This window comes from Phyllopteryx taeniolatus, chromosome 11 (genome assembly GCF_024500385.1).
Source record: "Phyllopteryx taeniolatus isolate TA_2022b chromosome 11, UOR_Ptae_1.2, whole genome shotgun sequence".
Taxonomy (NCBI): domain Eukaryota; kingdom Metazoa; phylum Chordata; class Actinopteri; order Syngnathiformes; family Syngnathidae; genus Phyllopteryx; species Phyllopteryx taeniolatus.
The window spans coordinates 8428497-8452785 of record NC_084512.1 but is presented as its reverse complement, the minus strand read 5'-3'; the positions used below and the strand labels follow the sequence as shown (position 1 = coordinate 8452785).

At 40.9% G+C, this 24289-nt stretch overlaps 2 protein-coding genes across 7 annotated transcripts; one reads left to right on the top strand and one right to left on the bottom strand.

The window, feature by feature from the left end:
* Positions 1 to 187: 187 nt before the first annotated feature.
* On the bottom strand, positions 188 to 18206 carry eif3s10 (eukaryotic translation initiation factor 3, subunit 10 (theta)). The gene is made up of 22 exons (XM_061790103.1): positions 18065 to 18206; positions 16160 to 16350; positions 15943 to 16079; positions 15693 to 15856; positions 15298 to 15497; positions 14529 to 14737; positions 14261 to 14432; positions 13693 to 13797; positions 13451 to 13549; positions 13236 to 13352; positions 11833 to 12018; positions 11183 to 11530; positions 10975 to 11079; positions 10785 to 10898; positions 10585 to 10707; positions 10345 to 10498; positions 7805 to 7986; positions 7459 to 7538; positions 6808 to 7394; positions 3452 to 3578; positions 3218 to 3375; positions 188 to 1424 (listed from the first exon to the last, which is right to left on the bottom strand). Exons 1-22 carry the CDS (start codon positions 18111 to 18113, stop codon positions 1240 to 1242), a joined length of 3792 nt encoding a protein of 1263 aa, XP_061646087.1. The 5' UTR covers positions 18114 to 18206; the 3' UTR covers positions 188 to 1239.
* On the top strand, positions 18133 to 24289 carry dennd10 (DENN domain containing 10). Of its 6 annotated transcripts, none has more exons than XM_061790106.1 (11): positions 18133 to 18261; positions 18817 to 18923; positions 19096 to 19150; positions 19375 to 19571; positions 19650 to 19729; positions 19817 to 19965; positions 20402 to 20513; positions 20618 to 20718; positions 22783 to 22890; positions 22985 to 23079; positions 23162 to 24289. In XM_061790106.1, exons 3-11 carry the CDS (start codon positions 19105 to 19107, stop codon positions 23327 to 23329), a joined length of 1056 nt encoding a protein of 351 aa, XP_061646090.1. In that variant the 5' UTR covers positions 18133 to 18261; positions 18817 to 18923; positions 19096 to 19104; the 3' UTR covers positions 23330 to 24289. The 6 variants fall into 6 exon arrangements, with proteins under 6 accessions (XP_061646090.1, XP_061646091.1, XP_061646089.1 ...); XM_061790107.1 differs by having other exon boundaries at positions 18817 to 18989; positions 19817 to 19881; XM_061790105.1 differs by having other exon boundaries at positions 18817 to 18989.

Sequence of the window (24289 nt, the reverse complement as noted above, 5' to 3'; positions counted from 1 at the left end):
TTACCTGCTATTGCCACTTGAGAAGTCTCGCTCACTACGTGGAGCTTTAGCGACCTCTCGTGGCTGCAAGCCATATAAAGACAAGTTCCAAAGGGTGAGCTCTGTTTGCTCACGCCACATTGGAACATTTTCGGAAAACGTTTTTTGGGGTTTTAAATTAAAGCAAGCACATTGGTAATATTCTTGATATTGTGACAGTAAGCTTTATTGGAAATTAAGCTATAGGATGACAGCTATTTAAAATAAAAAATAAAGTCCCTTGCCCCCTGGAAACTTTCAAACAACCAGCAACTATGCTATTAGGCTAATGAACCACTACTTCACAGCTCAATTTAGTGTGGATGTACTTAGAATATTTGACAGTGGCATACATACAGCTTGTACACTTTCAAGATCGCTGAAAGTAAAACAAAGCATCTTTTTTTCCCCCAAACGTGTAATTTTGCATTACCTGCCGAAAACTAAATCTGAAAATGTGCGCAGACTCGCTCAACAGTTGTCATAAATGTTGCAAGTGGCAGCAAATTCACCGTTAACTGGCACTAGTTTGGTAGCCAGTTCCATTTCTCCTCAATAGAAATTAAGGCCCTTCATATGAGCACACTCAGCCATGTCAACATTGAATGCCTTTTGCTAAAAAGTGGAGGTCAGACATTTTTAATAAAGGCTTTATCTGTTCACATGCAACCTGGTGTGACAGCAATGTCACTGCAGCAAGCAAAGCACAAACTCTTTTAGATGAGGCAAATGTAATACTTGAAGCACGCACTTCAAATGGGATATTTCACTCATTTAACGTTAATAATAATAATCGGGAACACTAGAGTATGCAAGCGGTTGACATTTGTGTATGAGTGCCATCATGTAACATCAACATGAAACGTAACAGTTTAAAACAGGCAGTTGGTGATTCACTGAGTTTGCATTGGAAGCTGAGGTTGATAAATTGTACAATATACTAATGATAATGTTTTGGATACAACTCCTATTGCCTGGGGGTTATCATGTCTAAAAGTGATGTTTTGCTTGAGGCCTCAGGTATTCAGAACTGCTGAAAGTCAACCAGTATTAAAAGGAATATCCATCCCCAGGAAAAATAGGTTTTGACATTAAATTCAAAAGTTAACAATACACAGACAGGGATTATCAGAATCTTTAATCCAGCTAAATGAGGGATGATATATCGAAGGCTATTCTGTCTTTCCATCATTTTTGGAGCCACTTTAGTGATGTTGGGACTCAGCGGCGGACAGTGGTCCAGCCATCATCATCCGTCTCATTCTTTGTGCGGCGAGCGTTGTCTTTGTCTGAACGCCAGTTCTTCTCTCCCTCAGCATCTTTGTCATGCTCATGCTCCCTCTCCCTTTCCTTGGGCCCATCTCGTTCCTCACGCGTTTCTTCACCACCACGACGCCAGGGGCCTCCTGCAGAAACAACATTGCTCTTTAGAAATTACAAACTCCAATTCCGGTGAAGTCGGAGCATTGCGTAAAACAGAAAAACATAATCCAACAGTTTGCAAATCCTTTTCAACCTATATTGAATACACTACAAAGGAAAGATATTTAATGTTCAAATTGATGAACATAATTGTTTTTGGGCAAATATTCTCTCTTTTTGAATTTGATGCCTGCAACATGTTCCAAAAAAGATGGGACAGGGTAAACAAAAGACTGGGAAAGTTGAGGAATACTTAAAAAAAAAAAAAAAAAACCTGTTTGGAACATTCCACAGGTGAAGAGATTAATTGGAAACAGGTATCACGATTGTGTATAAAAAGAGCAGCCCTGAAAGGCTCAGTTGTTCAGAAGTAAGGATGGGGTGATGTTCAACACTGGGAAAAACTGCGTGAGCAAAGAGTCCAACAATTTAAGAATGTTTCTCAACATACAATTGCAAGGAATTTAGGGATCTCAATCTATGGTCCATATCAAAAGATTCAGAGAATCTGAAGAAATCTGTATGTAGGCGGCAAGGCCGAAAACCAACATTGAATGTCTGTGATCTTCGATCTCTCGGGCGGCACTACATTAAAAACCTGCATCATTGTCGACAGGATATTGCCACGTGGGCTCAGAACACTTCATAAAACCATTGTCAGTTATGATAGTTCGTCGCTACATCTACAAATGCAAGTTAAAACTCTACCATGCAGAGCGAAAGCCATATATAGTGCCGTGATAAAGTATTGGCACCCTTCTCAAATTCTTTTATTTTTGCACAGTTTCATCACTTTAATTTGTAAAACCATTAAATGTAAATATCAGACAAATATAAACTTAACTTAAAATGCTGTTTTCTAATGGCGATTTCATTTATTAAGGAAAAAAAAAAATTCAAAGTTACCTGGTGCTGTGTCAAAAAGTAATGGCCCCCTAAACCTAATAATTGGTGGGGCCATCCTCAACCGTAACAAATGAAATCCAAACGTTTAAAATTGGCAATTAGTCTTACACATCTCTGGAGATATGTTGGCCCACTCTTCCTTGCAGAATTGTGATGTGCTTGGATGTGATCAGTGAAAATTAATCCAAAATTGTGACTAGCCACAAGTCATGATTTAACAAACTTAATATTTTTTTTCCTTAATAAATGAAATCATTTAAAAACAGTATTTTAAGTTCACTTAGGTTATATTTGTATAATTAGTGTCTCAGCTTTCAAATACTTAAAGAGTTTTGCTAAAAGGAAAGGTGATGTAACACAGTGGTAAACATGCTCCTGTCATTTTTTTGGGAAGGTGTTGCAGGGATCAAATTCAAAATGAGTGAATATTTGCAAAAAAAAAAACAAAAAAACAATGTTCATCAGTTTGTACATTAAATATATTGTTTTTGCAGTGTATTCAATTGAATGTACATTGAAAAGGTTTGCAAATACTTTTTTTGTTTTTATTTACATTTTACACAACATTCCAACTTTATTGGAATTAGGCTTTGTAGGTCCATAAAGCAATAAGTATATTTACTCAGTTGGAGTCATGCAGAAGCACTACTTTCATAGGTACATTACACCACCTACTGGCTGTTTGAAGTGTGGCTCACATACAGTACTTAAAAAGGGAAGCAGCCATAATTTGCTAGTTTTTTCTTTTTTTTGCTGCCACAACATTTCAAAAGGTTCATTATAAATATATTTTTCTAATAACACCACACCTACTAAAATAAGTCCAACTCCCTTGTGGTGTGATGGGAGAACCAACGTGTGCGATGTTTACCATCATTTTGGTCTCTCGGTGGGGCACTTTGTTGATCATCACGGCGGTCTCCGTCACGTGGGCGATCATCGCGTTCCCCACGGCGCTCTGTGTCCTCTCGGCGAGAATCTCTCCAACCGCCTCTTCCTTCTTCTGATTTTCTCCAGCCACTGTCCTCTCTAGAAACACACACACAATTAATTAATTAATTGAACTGACAAAGGTACAATACATTCTTCATCCAGTCAGACCCACCTTTGACGGTCTCTGAAGCGGTCACTGGGTCGTTCTTCTCCATTATTGTCATCTTGTTCGTCATTGGTGCCACCTCGAGGAGGACCCCAGCTCTCCTCCCGAGCCTTCTCTCGCTCACGCCAACCACCTGTGACATGAGCCCCTGGTTTGTCATTTGATCAAAATTAAGTGCAGTGGAACGTCAGGTTACGCATGACCTGATCTACAAAAAAAAAACAGATTACGCACAAACTTTTCGTAAACACACGAAACGGGGAAGGATCAGCTGTGCTTCTCACACTGCAAAAGCATCATTGGCTCTGTTCATCACTCATTGGTTTGTCATTTGATCAAAATTAAGTGCAGTGGAACGTCAGGTTACGCATGACCTGATCTACAAAAAAAAACAGATTACGCACAAACTTTTCGTAAACACACGAAACGGGGAAGGATCAGCTGTGCTTCTTACACTGCAAAAGCATCATTGGCTCTGTTCATCACTCATTCCAAGTAAGGTACTGTATCTGTTTCTGCTCTAAATTAGCTATCAGAAGGGCTCAAGAAAGGGAAAACTGCTAGTGCTATTACGATGCCAATTACGATTGAAAAAAATAAATAAAAAAAATAATAAAAAAATAAGAATTCTGTGACAAGGATCGTGTTTCTTTGGGATCTAGTTGCGCAGTTTGTACCATTGTAGTAATAACTCAGATTTGCTTCTCTCAACATCCAAAGGCTCTTAACATGAGTGCATAGAAACAAGAAGAAAACAAATACTTCTTAACCCTTACAACATATAATTATCCTTGTAGCGGTAACCATGGGGAATGTAATAATTTATTTAGGCCACAAAGCCTTGGTAACACTATCGCCAGCAAGTTACCCCACTTTAATGTTTAAGATTATCAAACAAATGTAAATATTAGACAAACCAGTGATGCACCAAAATGAAAATTTCTGACAGAAACTGAAAACTTCAAGGCCGACAACCGAAACACCGGTTAAGAAATTAATTAAACATTTGTAAGCGCTTTCGTACAAAAAAATTAAAAAAATGAAAATGCAACCCAAAGCCTTTTACATTAATAAAATATTCAAACAAATCAAACTAATTAGTAATTTCATATGTTTACACATTATAAATGAGTAAACTACTACTACTACTAAACTAATATTTACATCTAGATCTGTTAAACCACTCAGGACAGAGCATCTTTTGTTTGAAGCCACCCAGATTTCAAGTGCGCAAAAGTATTAGCACAACTACATTATATTAACTTAAAGTGAACATTTAATATTTGGTGGCATAACCCTTACTTGCAATAACAGCATCAAGCCTGCAACCCACTGACTTCAACAGACTGTTGCATTTTTCGTGTGTAATGCTTTTCCAGGCCTTTACTGCAGCCTTATTCAGTTATTGTTTGTTTCTCCCTGCAGTCTCCTCTTCAGGTTGTAAAATGCATGCTCTATTGGGTTGAGTTCCGGTGAATGTCTTGGCCAGTCTAAGACCTTCCACGTTTTCCCCCTGATGAAGTCCTTTGTTGTGTTGGTAGTGTGTTTTGGGTCATTGACTTTTTGCATGATGAAGCCTCTCTCGATTAGTTTGGATGCATTTTTCTGTAAATTGCCAGACAAAATTGTTTTGTAGACTTCAGAATTCATTCAGCTGCTACCATAATGCGCTAAATCATCAATAAAGACTAGTGAGCCCGTTCCAGAGGCAGCCATGCAAGCCCAAGCCATGATTACCTCCCACCATGCTTCACAGATGAGCTTGTGTGTTTTGGATCACAAGCAGATCCTTTCTTTCTCCATACTTTGGTTAATCTTGGTCTCATCAGTCCATCAAACTTTGTTCCCAAAATTTTGTGGCTCATCTCTGTACTTCTTTGCAAAATCCAATCTGGCCTTCTGATTGTTTTTGCTGATGAGTGGTTTGCATCTTGTGGTATGGCCTGTATATTTCAGCAACAGCTGAAATGAAGCTTTTTCTAACTGGCAATGAGTCTTTTACATCTCTGTTGCAATATTTTGGCCCACTTCCTTGCAGAATTGTTGTAATTCAGCAACAGTGGAGGGCTTTTGAGCATCTAGATGTAAAGACCATGAAATAAAAACTCCGGTTTCCTCCCACATCCCAAAAACATGCCTTAATTGGAGACTCTAAATTGCCCGTAGGTGTGAATGTGAATGTGAGTGCGAATGGTTGTTTGTTTGTATGTGCCCTGCGATTGGCTGGCAACCAGTTCGGGGTGTACCCCGCCTCCTGCCCGATGATAGCTGGGATAGGCTCCAGCACGCCCGCAACCCTAGCGAGGAGAAGCGGCTCAGAAAATGGATGGATGGATGTAATACCAAGCATTTTTTTGGTTACCAATCTCCCTTTGAAAAGAAATGCAATAGTTGAAAAACATGTTTTTATAGGCTTCTGATTTAAAAACTGATTATTCATCAATGTGTTGTGCATACTGTAATTACAGTATATGAGGTAATCTTTCATTTATATGGGTCCACAGTTGTAGCGGCCCTCCGAGGGAAGTCATAACTGTGATTGTGGCCTGTGACAAAGAGGAGTTTTACACCCCCCCCCCCCCCCCCCCCAAGTTGGGGGCGTCTCTGTGTGTGCACCTATGTTAATTGATTTTGGTGTTGAGAAGAGCACGATACACATTTTCTGGCCCTCTCTACAGGCTAGCTCCTGTAACCAAGGTGAACGTAAAAAGTACTCTGCAAAAAGGCTAAGATGTTGCACAGTGATTTGATAGTGAACACGTCTTCACAGTAAAGTGTGTTTTCACTTAATGACTTGTGAATTCTACACTTTTAACCACACACCTATAAAACTAAGGTGAATATAACGTTTTTGGCTGTAACAGATTGCATTTCAATGGGAAACATTACCACAATTTGCTAACATTTCAGGTTGCAAATGGAATGATTCAAATTCGTAACTCGAAGTTCAACAGTATATGGATACAGAATCACATTCAAATTTGCTTCACTAATACAACTAGGAGAGTCCAAAGAATTTCCTTGGAAAAGTGATGTGAAAGGGGATTGGACAGCGATTCAACGATCCATTCTTGACAAATCAAAAGTAGAAAAATCACAAAATTCCTAAAGGTCAGTTGGGAGATGTGCAATAATGTCTTTAAAAGGCCCGAAAGTGCTGATATTTGCTCTTCTATGATATGACATATATCAAATTGCCTTAGGTTATTTCTTCACAACTCAAAAACATTCAATGCTGCCTCCTTTGAACATTTACTGAAAAGTCACAATCCCAAATTGTCATTTACAGGATATCTCTTAAACTAAACTCCTCACTGGTTTTAGTCCCATTTTACTAGATGACTCAATGCCCAAATACTTACCCGGTCTACAGAGCGGCTTCCAGGGTGCGGGGTCATCGTCTCTTCTTCCACCTCTGTCGTCATCACCTCCTCTTCTGGGTCCCCAGTCATCATCACGCCTGGAATCCCTGGAGTCATCCATGCCTCTACGTGGACCTCTGTCATCGTCAAAGCCCCGTCGCGGGCCACGGTCGTCATCGAAGCCCCGTCGCGGGCCACGATCGTCGTCGAAACCCCGTCGCGGGCCACGGTCGTCGTCGAAGCCACGTCGCGGGGCACGGTCGTCGTCGAAGCCCCGGCGCGGGCCACGGTCGTCGTCGAAGCCCCGTCGCGGGCCACGGTCGTCGTCGAAGCCCCGTCGCGGGCCACGGTCGTCGTCAAAGCCCCGTCGCGGACCACGGTCGTCATCAAAACCTCTGCGTGGACCTCGGTCGTCATCCATCCCTCTGCGGGACGGACGGTCATCATCTCCAGCCCGACGTGGACCTCGATCGTCATCATAACCTCTACGAGGTCCTTTGTCATCTCCGACCCTACGTAGACCCTCTCCTCGTCGGAAAGGCTCTCCCTCCTCCTTGTCGTCATCACGACCCTCTTGCCTCCATTCCCTAGAGAGACACCTCAAGTCTAAGAGCACAGACTCCCACAACAACGAGCATGCAGTAAACCCACCTGTCAGGTGCAGGACGACGCCACTCTGATTCCCCTTCAGTGCGCTTCCGCCAGCCTCCCTCCTCTTTTTCACCCCAGTCCTGTTTAGAATAAACAATAGGATGTATAGTGAACCCCCGCTATATCGCCAAGTTTAAATGTGTTTAAGGCATGTGGAAGGGGTAAAACTATAAAAATAATGTTTTTATATGGCCTCTCAAATAGTTGCTTTCCGCTTATCGCAGGTGGGTCGGGAACATATCCCCAAAATAAACTGGGGTTAACTCAATTTTGAAAACATAAACAGTATGTGGCCCTAAGATATTTGGAATAGCTGCCAAACGCGTAGAGACAAGTTGAGATGAACCTTGGCTTTCTCATCTGGGACAGTCCGTCTCTCCTCTTCGCGACGGCGCTCACGCTCTTCGATCTCCTGCTGACGAGCACGTTGCTTCCGTTCCTGCTCTTCAAGTTTGCGTAGGCGCTCCTGATACTCCCTCTCCTCCTCCTCTCGCTGCTCCTGTTCAATGCGCTCACGCTCCTCACGTTCTGAGAAAAAAAAAATACAAGTTAAAAGGCGATTAATTCTAATGAAGTGACAGAACAAGAGACAATTTGTAGTCAGTCAAAACCGAAGAATGGCACCGACAAAAATAAAAACTTGCTTGTGCTGCCTTCACTTTGGTCTTCATTTATTGAAACGCATGCTCTATTGGGTTGAAATCAGGCAACTGACTTTGCCAATAAAGAAGATTCCATTTATTTTCATTCAAAGGTTTTTATATGTTTTCGTAGTACATTTAGGGTATTATACTGTTTGTCCTTATTGGGGTCAATGGTGAGCTGAAGCCTATCCCAGTTGGGTAAATCATGGACTGGTCAGCAGCAAATACAGTAGATTGAACACAAAGATCTGTGGCCTGATCCCATCCTAAAGGACCATACATCTCACTTGTTCGACAAAAGTGACAATTCCTGGCAAAGAATTTCAAAATTTAGTGACATCCATGGGCTCCATAATTAGAGCACTCAATGACAGAAGGATTTTCAACCAAGGATAAAAAATTATTACAATGTTCCCTCGCCACTTCGCGCTTCACATTTTGCGGCTTCAGTGATTCGCGGGGTTTTCCAAAATATTAATAAATTTTTTTTATTAATTAAATAATTAATACAGCCATATCGGCAGCCATATTGCGGAAAGATGCGTTGTTTCATGTTGATGCGCGCGAGAGAAGGTTTCCCTGCATGCCAAACAAAGAGATGAGTTGACTCAGACGCTTTGTACATGCCTGTACTGTGCGGGCACTCATACAAGACGCGTGATTGGTTTCCGGCGCGACATCGACCAATGAGAGCACGAGTGGATTTATCCCGTGAGCTGATTGGCTGCGCATCATCGCAGCCTCACCCAGGATCTTCCCTTGTTGTGTCTCACCAGTCTCGTACACGCTGTTGTGTTCGGAATAACTTTTTTTGTTTAAGCGATCATTTTTTTTAAATACATGTACTGTTGTAATCTTTGTCTCAAATATGTAAAGTATAAATACGGTTTACATATTTTAAACATTCTGGTACCCACATACATATCCACGAAAATTCCTAGGGAGGGGGGCAAATCCTACTTCACGGTTTTTCACTTTTCGCGGGGGTTCTGGTCACCATTAACTGCGAAAAACGAGGGAACACTGTTTTGACTTTTGTCCAAATGCTTGAAAACAGGTGTTCTTCATAAAAGGACTGCACCTTCATATTTTTGTGACACCTCTTAAATTAAAACCAAGTCTACAGTTTAATCGCATCTTAATTGTTGCATTTTACAACCGTTGTAATAGTGAACAAAATCCTAAAACTACTGTCATTGTCTTAATACTTATGCACCAAACTGTATCTCTAATCTGATTTGATTAGTGGTTTAACTGTAGAAATGTTAATTACTCGACTTTACACCGATCTGATCGGCTTGATCGGCATAATTCGCCGATCCGATCACTGACGTCATTGATCGGCTCCGCAAAAGACATTTACTCCGCGTCGCCATCATGTACAGTATATTTGAATCCAAAGAATAGTTTATTTTTAGCCTTGTCGCGTGTCTTTTGACGTAGTACTGTAAATATCTGACCGCCAAAAGGGGATTTTTTTTTGGGGGGGGGGGAACATGGCGGCGGTGTGGGACAGACAACACATCTGAGACAGACAACACGTAATGCGTGGATCAGACTACAAGGCAAATTTGGTCTTTCACGATTGCACTTGGTCAGACTACTGCAATAAAATCTTGTATTCCGATACCAACGGATCCTGTCTTTTAAGATTACTGGGCTTGATCTTGTTAACTCAAAAGTGACCGGTACACTCGTTACCATGGCGACGACAACATCAATGGATCGCGTCGTGTGTATTATAAGAACAAAATGGGGAAAAACTTGGTGGTGGTCACTGGTGCTCGGGAGAGGACTTTAATTCAAGGCCTGCTTGTGGTATGTTGACGTACTTTTAATACGATACCGCTCGCAAGCAGGCAGCAAAACGTTACGTAACTTATCAGGCTAGTGCTAGCACTAACGGTTGTACGTAAACATGCCAGCGCTCTGTCGAATCATGCTCTAAAGTTTCGGTGTGTGTGAAGCAATTTAATCACAATAAAGTAATTTAATTACCATAACTTAGCACCCATCATTTCTGTCATGTTGGTTTGACCTGACTGATTAGAATACATGACCTAACAAGATATTTTTGAAGATACTCCGTAAACACTACACAGGTATATACGGTAAATGAACAAGTCATTTAAATAGACACATTGGTCCATGTTGCGATTGGATCGGTGATCGTTTTTTTTTTTTTTTTTTTAACTCGCTGATCGGCCCTAAAAATCCTGATTGTGTAAAGCTTATTAATTACCTTTTTTGAGCTGTTCCTCATGAATGCGCTGTTCTTCTTCCTCTTTCTGGAGGTAGAAAGCCTTGCGTCTATCCTCTTTACGCTGCCTCTTCCTTTCCTCCAGACGAGTCTTTCTTTCCTCCACCATGCGCTCTTGGAATGCCTTCAGTTTCTCCTACAAAAAGAAAAATCCAAGGACACTTACAAAATGTACCCAAATTGTCTTATTACTAAACAGATATAGGGACTACTTTATCTCACCTCATAAATGAAGCTACGAGCAGCAGTTATTTTAGATAAAAAGTTTTCCTTGTCCTCCATCATGCGTGACATGCGCTGCTTGTGCTCCAGGGCCTTCTCCCGTTCTACTTTCATGTTACTGATCTGCAACAACAAAACAATTGTAAATGTAAAGTCTGGAAAGCACTTAATTCATCTTCCAAAGATCATTTCCAACGAACCCTCTCCTCCTCCTGCAGCTCCCACAGTTCCATGTCCTTGACACGCTGCTCCTCATATGCCTTTTTGATGAGAGGAATTTCCTCAAGTCGTTTTGCCCTCTCAAAGTAATCAATCTGCGGCGAGAGAGTGAGTTAGTGTCCACTACAAAGGTAAGTGACACATGAAGCCAATAAAACATCTCGGCATTACCTTCTTCTCCTGGTTCTTCAGACGCTCCTGAAGTTCTTTCTTCTCCTTCTCCAGTTGCTCCACCTGCTTAGCCATGATAAAGTCAGGATCCAGCTCCTCCAGGTCCTGCACAGCAAAAAGTATGTTAAAAACAACATAGTTCACAACTATGACACATTGCTGCAATGCAGAGATGAAACACATTAACCGAGAAAAGGTTAGACTTTACCTCAATGTCAATATCCTTGAAGGCCTTAGCTCCTAGTTCAGTCTTCTTAATTTGCTCCAGCCGTTCTCGCACTGTTTTCTTCTTGATCTGCTCATGCTCTTGCATAATGCGCTCCATCTCCCTCTCTTTAGCCTCCTGGCGCAGGCGCTCCTCCTCTGCCTTGCGGACCTTCTGCATTTCAGCCTCCCGCTGCTCTAGTTCCTCCTTCTCACGCTGTATGTTCAGGCTCTCCAGGCGCTCCTTGCGCTCTTCTATAGTCTGTCTGCGAGCCAGGATGCGCTGATGATCTTTACGAGCATTTTTCAAATAAGCTGCTATGGCCTGCTGGCTCTGCTCCTCACGCTCTTGCTAAAAAGACAGATACAGCTGGTTAAAATTTTGTATTGAAGAATGTAAAACCTATTCATGAGTGAAGAGGCATAATGCCACATCTGTCCAAATGTGAAGGTATCCAAGTAATCTAACATAGAAATGCTTTAGTTGGAACGGAAACGTTTGTGAGAATTTTTCATTGATGAAAAGGGAATGATATATGAATTTAAAAAAAAAAAATTATATTTCATAGTCGTAGCTTGAAACCATGAGTGGGACCACCACATGATAAGATAGATAAAGTGGAAAGTAACTAAGCAAGAATAGACTCAGCTCACCAGTGTGGATGCAGGTTTGATGACTTGCAGCACCTTGGCCAAAGAGGCAGACATAGCAGTCAGCTGGTTCCTTATTTGCTCAGACGGCATGTTTTGCAAGAAGGGACCAACTGGAGCATCCTCTTTAGTCGAGTAGTTCAGGTCAGATCCAAAACTCAACGTCCGAGAGGTGTGGTCAATTCGAACCTTCACAAGGAAACAGATTTTGATGATAAATAATCAATACAATATCTGTTGACTACTTTGGTTTTCTTGCCACACACCCAGACAGTGAAGGCACTGATGACTTCGACCACCCTAGCTTAGCATTGCAGTCAGCACGGTGCACAAAATAGGTGTATCGTATCTACCAATACATATCTGTGCGGTGATTAGGCCTGTGATGATCAAATATACGCTGTGGTTCGCTGTAGTCAACTACTGGCTGAATAATGAATAAATGTGCCACTGAGGTTATGCTTAATAAACAGGTAACGTTATTGTGTTTGTGCCAATTGGGGCATAACACGTTTTAAACGACTTTGCTGCGGTGGAGCGAGCTGTTTAGCTCTTTAGCTTGCGGGCAAGCGAACACAACAAACAGTTAACTTTCCCTTAAGTGTCTGTTGTGTGAATCTATGCACTGCACATGGAGCATGGCTGTGGAGTACTGGACGGAGCCAACACAGGCGAGAGTGTACTGGTCTGCCGGCGTTCCACGAGCTCACTTGCGGCTGATGACACAGCTGTCCAATTCTGTCGGCTCACTGTGTGATCCGCATGCCGGCTCACCACAACAATGACAATTCATCAAGTCTGGAAAAACTATCGTGTCAATTTTATTTATTGACCAATAAGTCTATAAGGTAATCATCGTGACAGGCCTGCGCGGACGATGAACACAAAGGACATCTTCACTATTGGTATAGTTTTAGTTAGTTTTGCAAATGTAAAATGTCATTTTAGTTGTTTAAAAAAAATAATAATAATGCTTTTATTTCATTTACGTTTCATTTTCATTTATTTCGTTCGTTTTCACTTCCTATAATAACCTTGACATACAAATAACCAAAGTGGGCTCCTTTTAGATTCAACCACTGGAAGAGTGGAATGGCCATCATACGCTGACAAGCTGAACGACATGTTTTCTGGTAGTTTTTGTGATATTATACAGATGCAAAACGTAATATTAGTAGTTTATAGATAGTTTTCAAATAATCACACTGGGTTTTTCATTCAATGGACTATGACCGATATTTTTGAATAGTACAAATAGTAACCATCTGATTCTGATTCGGACATCATTTTATAATGTCAATACGAATAGCGAGTTGGGATTTATACTGCGATTACAAGCCCTAGTGTTGACACTAAGTGAATTCATGTTAACACCTTGAGAATGCATAATGCAATCATGACGTTACCTGCAGATCACAGTGCCTGGCAGCATCAACAATGGAGCGCTCCAGCTGGAAGGCATCCACGAATGGAACAAGGGAGGCCAGACGGCTGAACTCAATGCTCTGATAGATCTGTGCAACCTAATATATAGGACACAAAATATGAAACTACCGCAGCAATGGTGTGCTTGTAAAATAGAAGCATTTCAAAAGAATTTTTATTTTTTATTTTTTTTTACTTGTTGCAGGAGACGCAAGATGGTGTTACTTTGCAGGTGAGGGACATAGTGCTGAAGGTCAGACTCCTTTTCACCTTGGTCTCTCACCCAATTCAACACCTGGGAATATATGTACAGATTTTAGGATGGCAATAGGAAATTACAATATGTATTTTATAATGTCTAACTTGGGTGTGTGTGTGTGTGGGGGGGGGGGGGGACTACTACTATATTGTGAAGTTTGTTGTTCCAAATTTTTTTACCTTGGTTACTCTTCCACTCAGCTTCAAAGGATGGAAGTCGACTTCGAGCCAGTTGTGAAGTTCTTTCACCTCAGGTACCACATACTGCAACATGTTGAATCTCACCTGCAAGGCACATAAAAGTCTTTCAAGACCTCCAAGACAAAAGCTTTACAAACTAGAAAGGCATAGTTGTACACGACCACACTGTTCTCTAGCCATCGGGCATCTGCCAATTACTGATACATTAATGTAGAAAATGCAGCAAGACGAAACTGATTTGTAGCTCTGCCTTGCACACTCCTATCATCTGCAATTCAAATATTTAAATGAAATTTCCTATTGGAAGACATTTAATACATAAGGGGGGGAAAAAAAACATACTAATTTTGGTCTATATTGAGAATTCAAGTATTGTTACCAACATACAAAGCGTATTACAATTATTTGACTAAATCTTGTGTAAATCTTTTGAGTTCATTTGAAACAAAAAAATAATAATACAGACTCATTCTGAAATATAATAATCAAAAACTACTACATAATCAAAAACTTTTCTGAGAAGGTGTCTTTCATACAAATGACGCACCATGTCATTGATCAGACTTTGGCGGGTTGGTGGAGCTTGTAGACCCAGGAGGGTTGCTAGCCGGCGGTGTTTCTCGACAATGATACCATCCATGTCCAACAGCCGAGCAATATCTGTGCGCTCAGGGGTAATGGGAATGGAGAGAGTGGCCAGGAGGACTCTGGTAGACATCCTGAAGGTGGAGTGAGTAGGCACTTACAATTAAATGCCATCACCAGAGTGAAGCTTGTACAAATGAAATATCTGAGAGTGTAAAAAAATAAGATACCTTTGCATCTCCTCTTGTGTGAGATTCTTACGCATCTCTCTGAAGAGGTGATAAAGCCGGTGAAGGGTGCACGCATGGAAAAGGGCATTTCCGGACTTCCAAAACACAGTTGACACCTTGTTATAATAGTTGGCCATTAGCTGGGGTTTGGGTGGCTTCTTGGAAAGAGCAAACAGACCATGGATGTCCTCAACAGCCTTGAATGCTTCCTGGAAAGAGAAAATATTTTAACATTGCATCGCTCTCTTAACAATTGCAACATTACAGAAAATGTAAAGTATCATGAGTGGTCTACGGTATTAAATTATCCATTACACACAGAGTTTCCTGACAGTTGTCATACAGATTGGAAACGTATTACTTGAATGCCCCTAAGGTCGAACAACTATGACTCAGGTTAACATTTTTAGGAAAAACACTTCTTACAGGGTCTGAAATACTCAACATTTTTGTATACATTTGTCACCATATTAGTTAATGGAGAGTACACAATTTTAAGTTTCCCGATTCAGCGGGTAACTTATTTTATACTTGCGCAAATAAGAATGTTTAAACATTACTTTAAACATTGCCTGTAGAGGCACAAGTTATGATGTAGGCAGTTTGTGGAATTGATTATTTCTATTTCAATTATTTCCTATGGAAAAAAAAACAAGCAATTGTAAACATTCAGAAGTACCACAACAGATTGTGTTGCACCTTTCAGGTTTCACAGTATTCAAAGTAAACAAGTTATCGTTGTATATTCCTCTATAAGATACAGACAGACCTGCCAGAGCTCCATGCTTATGGCACTGTCAAGCTGCACCAGACGCGTCTCCAGGTGCATGGACTGACTTTCAGGGTTGTTCAAGTTGATGGCAGTGCTTTGGTTGTGGTGTCGCTGAATTTGACCCAGATGCATTCGCAGGTTGTCACACAACTTGCGAAACTCTGCCTTTCGGGTGTACTGAAGGCAAAATTTGAATGCTACAAAAGAGATGGCAACACACGATGAGAAACCATATAGAGACGTTTACTGCGAAATGTTTGATCTTAAAAAAAAAGGGGGGGGGCCTTAATAACAATTATATTCCCACCCAAGACATTCACTTTAATACCAAATAACATCTACCAAAATCTGTTGTAGATTTAAAACATGACTAATGAATATGTGATTGGTACCTTGCTGGGCGATGTCATGATAAAGGCGCTCCACCTTGGAGTTGTTTCGGAGGAGGTCTAGGCACTGGCGGTAAGACTCCCACAGAAATTTCACCCACGGAGTGAGGAGCAGACGATCGGTACGATCCTGAGTGTCCTCTCCACTCACAGCACTCAGAAGCACACTGAAGGTACACAACCCAGCTCACATAAGCAAGTTTTCAACTATTTAAAAACTATAAACCACTACCCAAACACCAAACAAACTCACCTTTCTGGAGTCTGGATGTTGTCCAAATCCTCGATGTCTAGGACCATCTGCTGGGACTCCTCTTTAGCCGTTTCGGTCTTGTCCTCCGCCAGCTTCAAGTAAGCCCTAACCACATCCTCTAAAGATTTGATGTTAACCTGATGGCACAGGCAAAGAACAGTCATCCCTAATGATTTTGGACAAAAGGACACCCGAAATTGATGAATGCAAACCAAACCTGCTGGCAAATGTTTTTGTACTGGTAGAGACCCTCCTTTGCCAGGTGGCTCTTGCGAAGATCCACGCAAAGCTCCAAGTATTTGAGCATAATGGGCTCGTGGATCTTCTGCCATGTTCGATGTTTCTTGCTCTTGATGACATCGTACAAAACATCCAATGCAGGTTGTTTCTTGCCAACTTCCAGAAATTCTGTATATTACACAAAAAAAGAAGTGCCCGTGTAACAAGTTCTCGTATCGACTCAGCAGATTGCATCCCCTAGGTATGTCTCTATCTGCCACTGACTGGCTGTTGGAAGTGGTCACTCAACAAGCCACACTCTTGATCACGCATTTTGAGTGGTGATGGAACGGCTGTTTTCTGTGTTTCACTGTGTTTGTGTTTTTCCACCTGACCATTACTGATCACATAGAACACTTGTCCTAGTTTTAATCACGACTTCTAAACTTTTCAAAGGACCAAGTAGAGGCGTTATAAGGCTCGGACAACATTTCCTGAGCTTATAGTTGAAAAATCCCCCTGAAAAACTTCTCAGTAAGGCAATTTTTCAAATTCATAAGTAAAACTTTATTACATATTTTTCTCTGCTTCTGCCAAATTTGATGTAAATTGGTCAATCCGCAGACACATTCTTTGGACGCACTGCAGGCCCCTTGTGGTGTTACTCTGACCAGCCTTAATGGCTTGTATTTTCCGTTGCTTCCGACGCTATTTTCATGAATTTTAACAAGTACAAATTCCTTTTAACTGTGTATATGTATTCCTTACTATGTATTTCAACAACCTATGGCAGGTTTGGGGCGGCACGGTGGACGACCGGTTAGCACATCTGCCTCAGTTCTGAGGACCTGGGTTCAAATCCGGCCTCTCCTGTGTGGAGTTTGCATTTTCTCCCTGTGCCTACGTGGGTTTCCTCCTACATGGAAACAACATGCATAGTAGGTTTATTGAAGACTCTAAATTGCCCAGAGGTGTGAATGGTTGTTTATGTGTGCCCTGCGATTGGCTGGCGACCAGTTCAGGGTGTAACCCGCCTCACATCCAGAACCCAGGGATAGGCTCTAGCACACCTGCGACCCTAGTGAGGATAAGCGGTACGGAAAATGTATGAATGGGTGGCGTGTTTGTTCATTCCCGACTCTTAATTTGTTTGTTTTTTTCTATGCATGTTTCCATGCCTAATTAAACTACACCCCATCATCTGACCGCCATCTGCAAACTCTGGCTCGTGATCATTATTTTGTCATTTTCAGGGTTTTTTTTGTAGAACTGGGCCCTTGGCTTTCTGTAAATTAAGTGTTCAAGTGTTAGACAGTTCTAAAAGTTTGAAAACTAGATTCAACAAAAATGGTCACACTTAAAATGTCAACCCCCCATCCACTTTGAATGTTCAGCGGCTTCAAAGAGTCCTATATGTCTTATTCGTAACAGTAAAATGATACTTATATAACTCGAACCGCCTTTAGAAGATTCGTCTGGTAATGTTTGTCTCATGTCAAGTCAATTAATCTTTGACATTCAACACACATAACTACATCAACAGTCGTAACTCATCTATACATAACACAATTTCATATTACGTAGCTGGGCCCAATGCAGCGACACATGAGCATGGCCGTCGTCAACCATTGATATAACGGCGAGAATTGACATTGATCATTTGACAACGCATCATTCACTTCCACTGTCGTACTTATGGTCTCAAGGCTCGAATCTTTTTAATCGTGGAGAGCGACCTTGGTCGTTAGTTAGCTGAGTTCATTCACGCCGACTGCTCCCGCGCCATTCGCTAGCTAGCATTAGCATCAGTTTAGGTGACGAGGCAGCTCAAGGCTAACAGTCCGCTAGCGTGCTCTACACCCCGGTAGCGTGAGCCAACCCGTGACAAACGACTTCTACTCACCATTCGCTCGTTTCAGAGCATTCTCTGGGCGCTGAAAATACGCCGGCATTTTGGTGGCTCTCTTGTCTACTCAACTCGCCGAATTCGTGTGAATTTGGACAGAATTCACCAGTCCATCCAGGCCGCGGCTTCACGCACGGAGACGGCGGCGACTGAGAAAGGAAGAAGCACGTGAGCGGCCTGCTAAGGGTTGCCAAGTGCGTCATACGCTATCCCCATGAAAAATAACAGTTCAAATGAAGGACATTGAGTTAATTTTAAAGAGTTCACCAAGTATTAAATATTTCAACAGATGATTCGATGGGCCCATTTCAAACAACCTTAAACTTGTGTCTTATGAAATGTACAATTACATTAAGCGTTTTTTTTTTCCTTTCAAACATACCTGGCAACTACGGTTGGTTATAATCCCCGTATGTAGTGCACAAACATTGTGGTGCGTTCGCTGACACTCAAATGTTTTTAAATAATGTGGGGTTTCCATGTCAATCCCTAAAGTGGATATACCTCAATTTTTAAGTATTTGAAACATTCGAATAGATTGCTTGCCAAGAAAGCCCGCTATCCAGGTTCCTAATGCAGACAAACTGAAATGTTAAGTCTTTCTACTGGTATTGCAGAACTGTGCAAGTCTATGAGGAAATAGCTGAATGAGTGTTAAATACGTCTTATTGACAACTGGTCATTAAGCCGGCAGTTACGTCTCTAATATTCCAGTCATTACCACTGAAGAGTAAAAACCTATTTTCTAGATACCATTAAATGCATCTTTTACGCCCACTGTGATTGGTTACGAGTGGCCCATCGGTCTCCTGATCCGGAAGAAGAAAGAAACAGAAGAAAAGTGGTGAGAGCAGAGGTAAAATAAACAGCAATAACTCATCGCGTTTATAGTTAATCACTTTCTGGCAGCATCCATTTTGAGGTTTGTCTATTTAAATAGTTTTTAGGGTTCTCAGCTTGACAGTCGCATCTTGATGTGATGTTGTGTTTTACCCCAATTGTATTTGTGGTTACTTGAAACTCTCCAGGTATGGAATATGGCAGCAACTGAAGCACAGTCTATGTTAAGCGTTGGATTGATTGGTAAGTTAGCGTTCTCAAGCCATTATGTTTCACGTTGTGTTCTTTTTCATGGGAGATTAGCGACTCACGCTTTGTGTAGTAGAGTTACATGATAGCAGTGTGAGCCAAATTGCGCCAACAGCAGAATCTGCTGGTTCTGTCTTGGCGTTACACCGTTGACGCATCGTTTACAACTAGTGTGTTAAGAAAAGCCAGCCATTGAAAATGTCTCATGTCGTCCCCAGAAAAAGATGTGAACGGGGACACTCTTTGGGTGTGGTGCTATCCCGCGGTATGCTCAGAACTTCGACAAGTCCTGCTCAGCAAGTGCTGCCTGACACAGAACAAGGAAGATTTTCACACGTTTGTGTTTGGCCAGTTTTGTCGTACTTGGTATTACATTAGCACACTGGAGGTACAGGAGCCTACAGCTCTAAACAAGGTACAGTACCTGATTTATTCATAACAATGGCACAGCAGTTGATTTTCTTAAATGTAGTTGTGTTCCTCCCATTCTTAGGTTACTCATTTGTCAGTTGTAATTACAGCAAGAGACTTCAACCCCGAGAAATATGCTGCACTCAATCGAATACTGTGCAGGTACAGTGTGCACGCACCTGTTGTCGGGTTGAACTATTACACAATCTGAGAGGAGTACCTTAAACAAAGTTTTGTTTTATTGTTCAGGATGTACATCAAATTTGGTAGTCCAGTGAAAATGATGGAGGTGTACATCGCTGTCCTCACCAAAGGTATTTGCCAGAGTGAAGAGAATGGCTCATTTTTAATCAAGGACTACAATGTTCAGAAGGCGTTCCTGGCAGGATCAATCAAAGGTAAAGATGTAAAAAAAAAAAAAAAAAAAAAGTGACTTCTGCTTGATTTCAGTAATAGACCACCATTTTATATAAATTGAAAGTGATGTAAAAAAAAAAAAAAAAAATTGTTTTAATGGATAAGCTGATAGCTTGAACTTCTACCAACTAACATGGAGAAAAGACTTGGGGTTGGTGGGGGAAGACAAAACCAACAACCTATCTGATTAAAACAACATTTGGAACCAAATCTTTGGAATGCTGGGATGCAGTTGAGGGAATCAATTTCTGGGACAATTTCAACTTGGAAAATTAAGAATCTAAATCAAGCAGGTAAAGCGTTGTTGCTACCATTCCTTCATTGTAGGTAACTCTTAAACTTTTTTTTTTCTCTGTTTAGTGTATATAGATATCGATAGATAGACACACACATCAATTTGGACATGTTTTGTATCAGATGTGGCATCTCAGTTTGGCATGGAGACCATTATCCTGTACATGGCTGTCATGCTGAAAAAACGGATTGCTGTCCATCACCCTCGAATTGAAGCCTTGTTAGAATTCACAAGGTAAGTTTAATATTAAATTCATAATTCTTAAATATTTGCATGTAACAGTGGCTGTAATATTATCAAGTGTACATACTCACACTCTTCCTGTCTTTTATTTTTAGAGTGCTTCCTGCTCTAGCGTGGCACAGGAAAGATTGGTCTGTCCTGCATCCATGTGTGCACCTGACTGATACTGAACTGGAGCATCTCAGTAAATGCCCAGGTGAGAAAGTTTCCTGCGTTCAATCATCCATTTTTAATACCGCATGTCCTTAGTTGGTCGTTGGGGAGCTGGAGCCGATCCCCGCTGACTTTGGGTGAAAGATTACCGGGAGAAAACCCACGCAAGCACAGGGAGAGCGTGCAAACTCCACACAGGAATGTCGGAGCTTAGATTCGCACCCTGTGAGGCAGACTTGCTAACCAGTAGCGCGCAGAGCGGTTTGCGTTCCTGCTTTATCAACTAGAATTTATAGTTAGAATCAGGGAAGCCAGCACAGTAGTTGCAAATGTCACAATAACCCCAATCCTTTGGGAGTGAACAAATAATATTTACCATGATAAGATTTCCATTTAAATAATTGAGTCACACTGTTTTAAGCTAGTGAGAGACTTTTAGATTGTAAAGATAGAGGGAGATATTGTGCATGAAGTTTCAAGTGCGACAGTCCATACAACAAAATTGTATACCACCTAGGTCGGGCATTCAAATCGATTAGTCAATTAAGGGATTGTTACTAGTCCCAACTACTTTGTAATCTCCTACGAGAAATTGATGTGCATCCACAAGGACCTCTGGTCGGGCACAACTCCTTCAGGCAGAATTATTCGGAGTAGCTAGCTCATTCCCAAGCACCTGGAATTTGGAACCAGAGGGTCACAGGAAAAAATGCAATGAAGAAATAGCAAGTCTGCATTTTGACTAGTGTCGAGGTTACCATAACCAAAGCACTTTAACGCCACCCAACCTCCTTTCAGGAGTGCAGCACCATTTGTGCACTCTGACGTCACCCCTTGCATGCCTGCATTTGTGTGGTCTTGTTCTCTGCAACACAAATATATACAGCAGAGTATACTGCTAAAATGATTAATTGAATAACTCAAATAATTTGATTACAAAAAAGGTCAAAGCAAAATCTCTGCCTTGACTTCACAGGGTTCTTTGTCCACAAGCACCACTGCGCGTAGAAATTGGTAAACACTGAGTCTAACAAAAGAAAGAGTAGAATCTTCTTTCAGCTGAAAAAAAGTTTGTTTCCAGCTTTTTCTGTTCTTTACTACATGTGTTGGTTGCACCAAAAACACTGGTTTCTGACAAAAAAAGTAGAGAAAACAAGATTTTCGTGAAAAGAAGCCTCTCAAGCAGAACAGTGACTTTAACACTTAATATTTTTTTGCTTTTGTGACACCCCAAACAATAAAAACAAGAAGACTGAGAAAGTACTTGTGATGCCTTATAATAACTAATTCACAAATATCCAATAAGAGCCACGCTGACTCACTGCATGGCTCATGTTGAATGTCAGTGGATTTTTTTTTTTAACGTGAAGTTTGGCAAGGCAGGACAAAAGAACTCTCCTTCACTCCCTTGCGTTTTAGTCTGTTTTTTTAAGGCATAAAAGAGAAGTCCACTGCATGAGCTGAAGGTATAATTTAGAGAATGAATGCATAGTTAAGTCCAAAATTATTCCTACTCTGGCATTCACATTTTTTTGATTCACATTTGATTAGCATGCTCTTGAGTAGATGATGCCAGAAGTTACCTGTATCCTTCTGAGTGGTGCAAAATTGTCAGAGATATGAATTTCCTAATGGAAAAATAACAATGATAATGGTGAAAATATTTAGATTTCTAACACATCTTAGTCTTTTGTCATTTCCAGCAAGAAGATAATAAATAATTCAACAAATAAAGCAGTCACTTGAACTCATCATTTGGCCACAGTATGAATAAATGGGCGACTTAACTGTAATTGTAGGGGGGTGAAGATTTAATAAAAAGGGCCTAAATATGGCCATGGCATGACATCATTGAGGAAAATGGTAATGACGACATGGAACAAAAACAGGAAAAAACACTAGTACTCATCAAATTTAATGCTTGGTACATGTTTTCAGTGTGTTGCTTTTTCATGTTTCACCAAACTAAAAAAGTTCTCATTTTGTCAGCTTTTTCCACATTATATTAAAAAAGTAAACCAACACAATCGATCATGATTAAAACAATAATAAAGTAAGCGATGGTAAGGGATATCAGTCATTTATGTTCGTTATTTTTTTTCTACAGGTTATATAGCAGGATTTGTCGATCCAGAGGTGAGCAACAGATCGGACCTGTTTGATGTGTATGTGAACCTCCCAGACAGCATCATCACTGTGTCACAGAGCGCCAAAGGTGCTGTATACTTTTCAGGAAAGAAAATGACTACTCCCGTGCATTTTCAACATGGTGAGTGGGAAATGACAATACACGATGTGTTTCAACACAGAGGCTATGATGATGGGGAAGTTACACAAGGATATCGGCCATCTTATTGTCCAGTCTGCAGAAGACACAGAGAGGTCAGATAGTCAAGTCATTAAGGTGAGAGTTGTGTTTTTGGTCTTAAGCTATCGGGACTGGAGACCATTTTCCCCAAGTGTGACACCCACATTCTCAATTGCAGGACATTTCTTTGAAGACTAAACAGATTCTTGCTCATTTGGGGACCATGGCTGGTGACTGTGAAGGCTCCAAAATTACTCTGGAACATTTAAAGCAGCAACATTTCCCTCCAGCAACGGAAAACTTCCTGTTTCATCTGGCTGCTGCCGAGCAACTTTTACGGATATGAGACAGATTTTCAGATGCTGTCCTAAAGGATGACAGTTCGGGTACGCCTGCCGCTTCAGCAGACTCTTGATTATAACAATAAAAGTATGCACTTAATAAAATAAAAAATATCCTTAATTTGTTCATGAACATGATTAAAATGTGGTAAACTGACAAATTTTTCTCTTCTCCTCAAAAGTAAACCTATGACACTTTACCATATTTTAATCATGTGCAACTGATGTACTGTACATGTTCGAAGTACATTTAAAGGAGTATTTCTTTGTGCCAAATGTGCTGTTGTTTTTTTCCCCATGAAGTATGAGTTTAGGATTGTTTTTATTTTTTTTTACTGACCTCAGATTCCCAGACAGAATGCAAACCAAGAAATGACCTTGTATCTACTCGTGTAGCTTTGTGTTTTATGCCTTACAACACTGTCCTTGTGCCTAATTGTTACATGCTGTGCAAGTCATTCCCAAAGCGAGAAACATGGTGCAGTAATCCAGTAATTCACAACAAATTACCCAAGTAATATTTCCTTTAAAACAAGATTGTTTTTATCTACAATATAACATGCTTTTTTTATGTCTGTCCCAAGCTTGTCAGAATACTCCAAGGATCAAGAATTACAATACACTTCAGACCCCATTTTTTTAAAAGCCTGTTCCGAGTGAGTGGTCCTGTTCATGAAAATGAGCACCCAAAAACACCGCCCGCTCCACTTTGACCAAGTAATGCTTTTATTACCATGACGACCGTGGACGTGGTTCTCAGGCTTAATTAACCCAGGAAGCTTAAAGTTGAGAAAGAGGAGCCCAGAGTGTGGGGAGAAAAAAATGAGCACCCATAAAGACATTGAAAATATTTTCACCTGTGAAGTTACTACTTGCATCAATCATGTGCCACTTATCAAAATCTAACACTAACTCTAATCTGTGAAGCTAACAAAACTCTGTATTTTAGTCTGGTAATGGTTTAA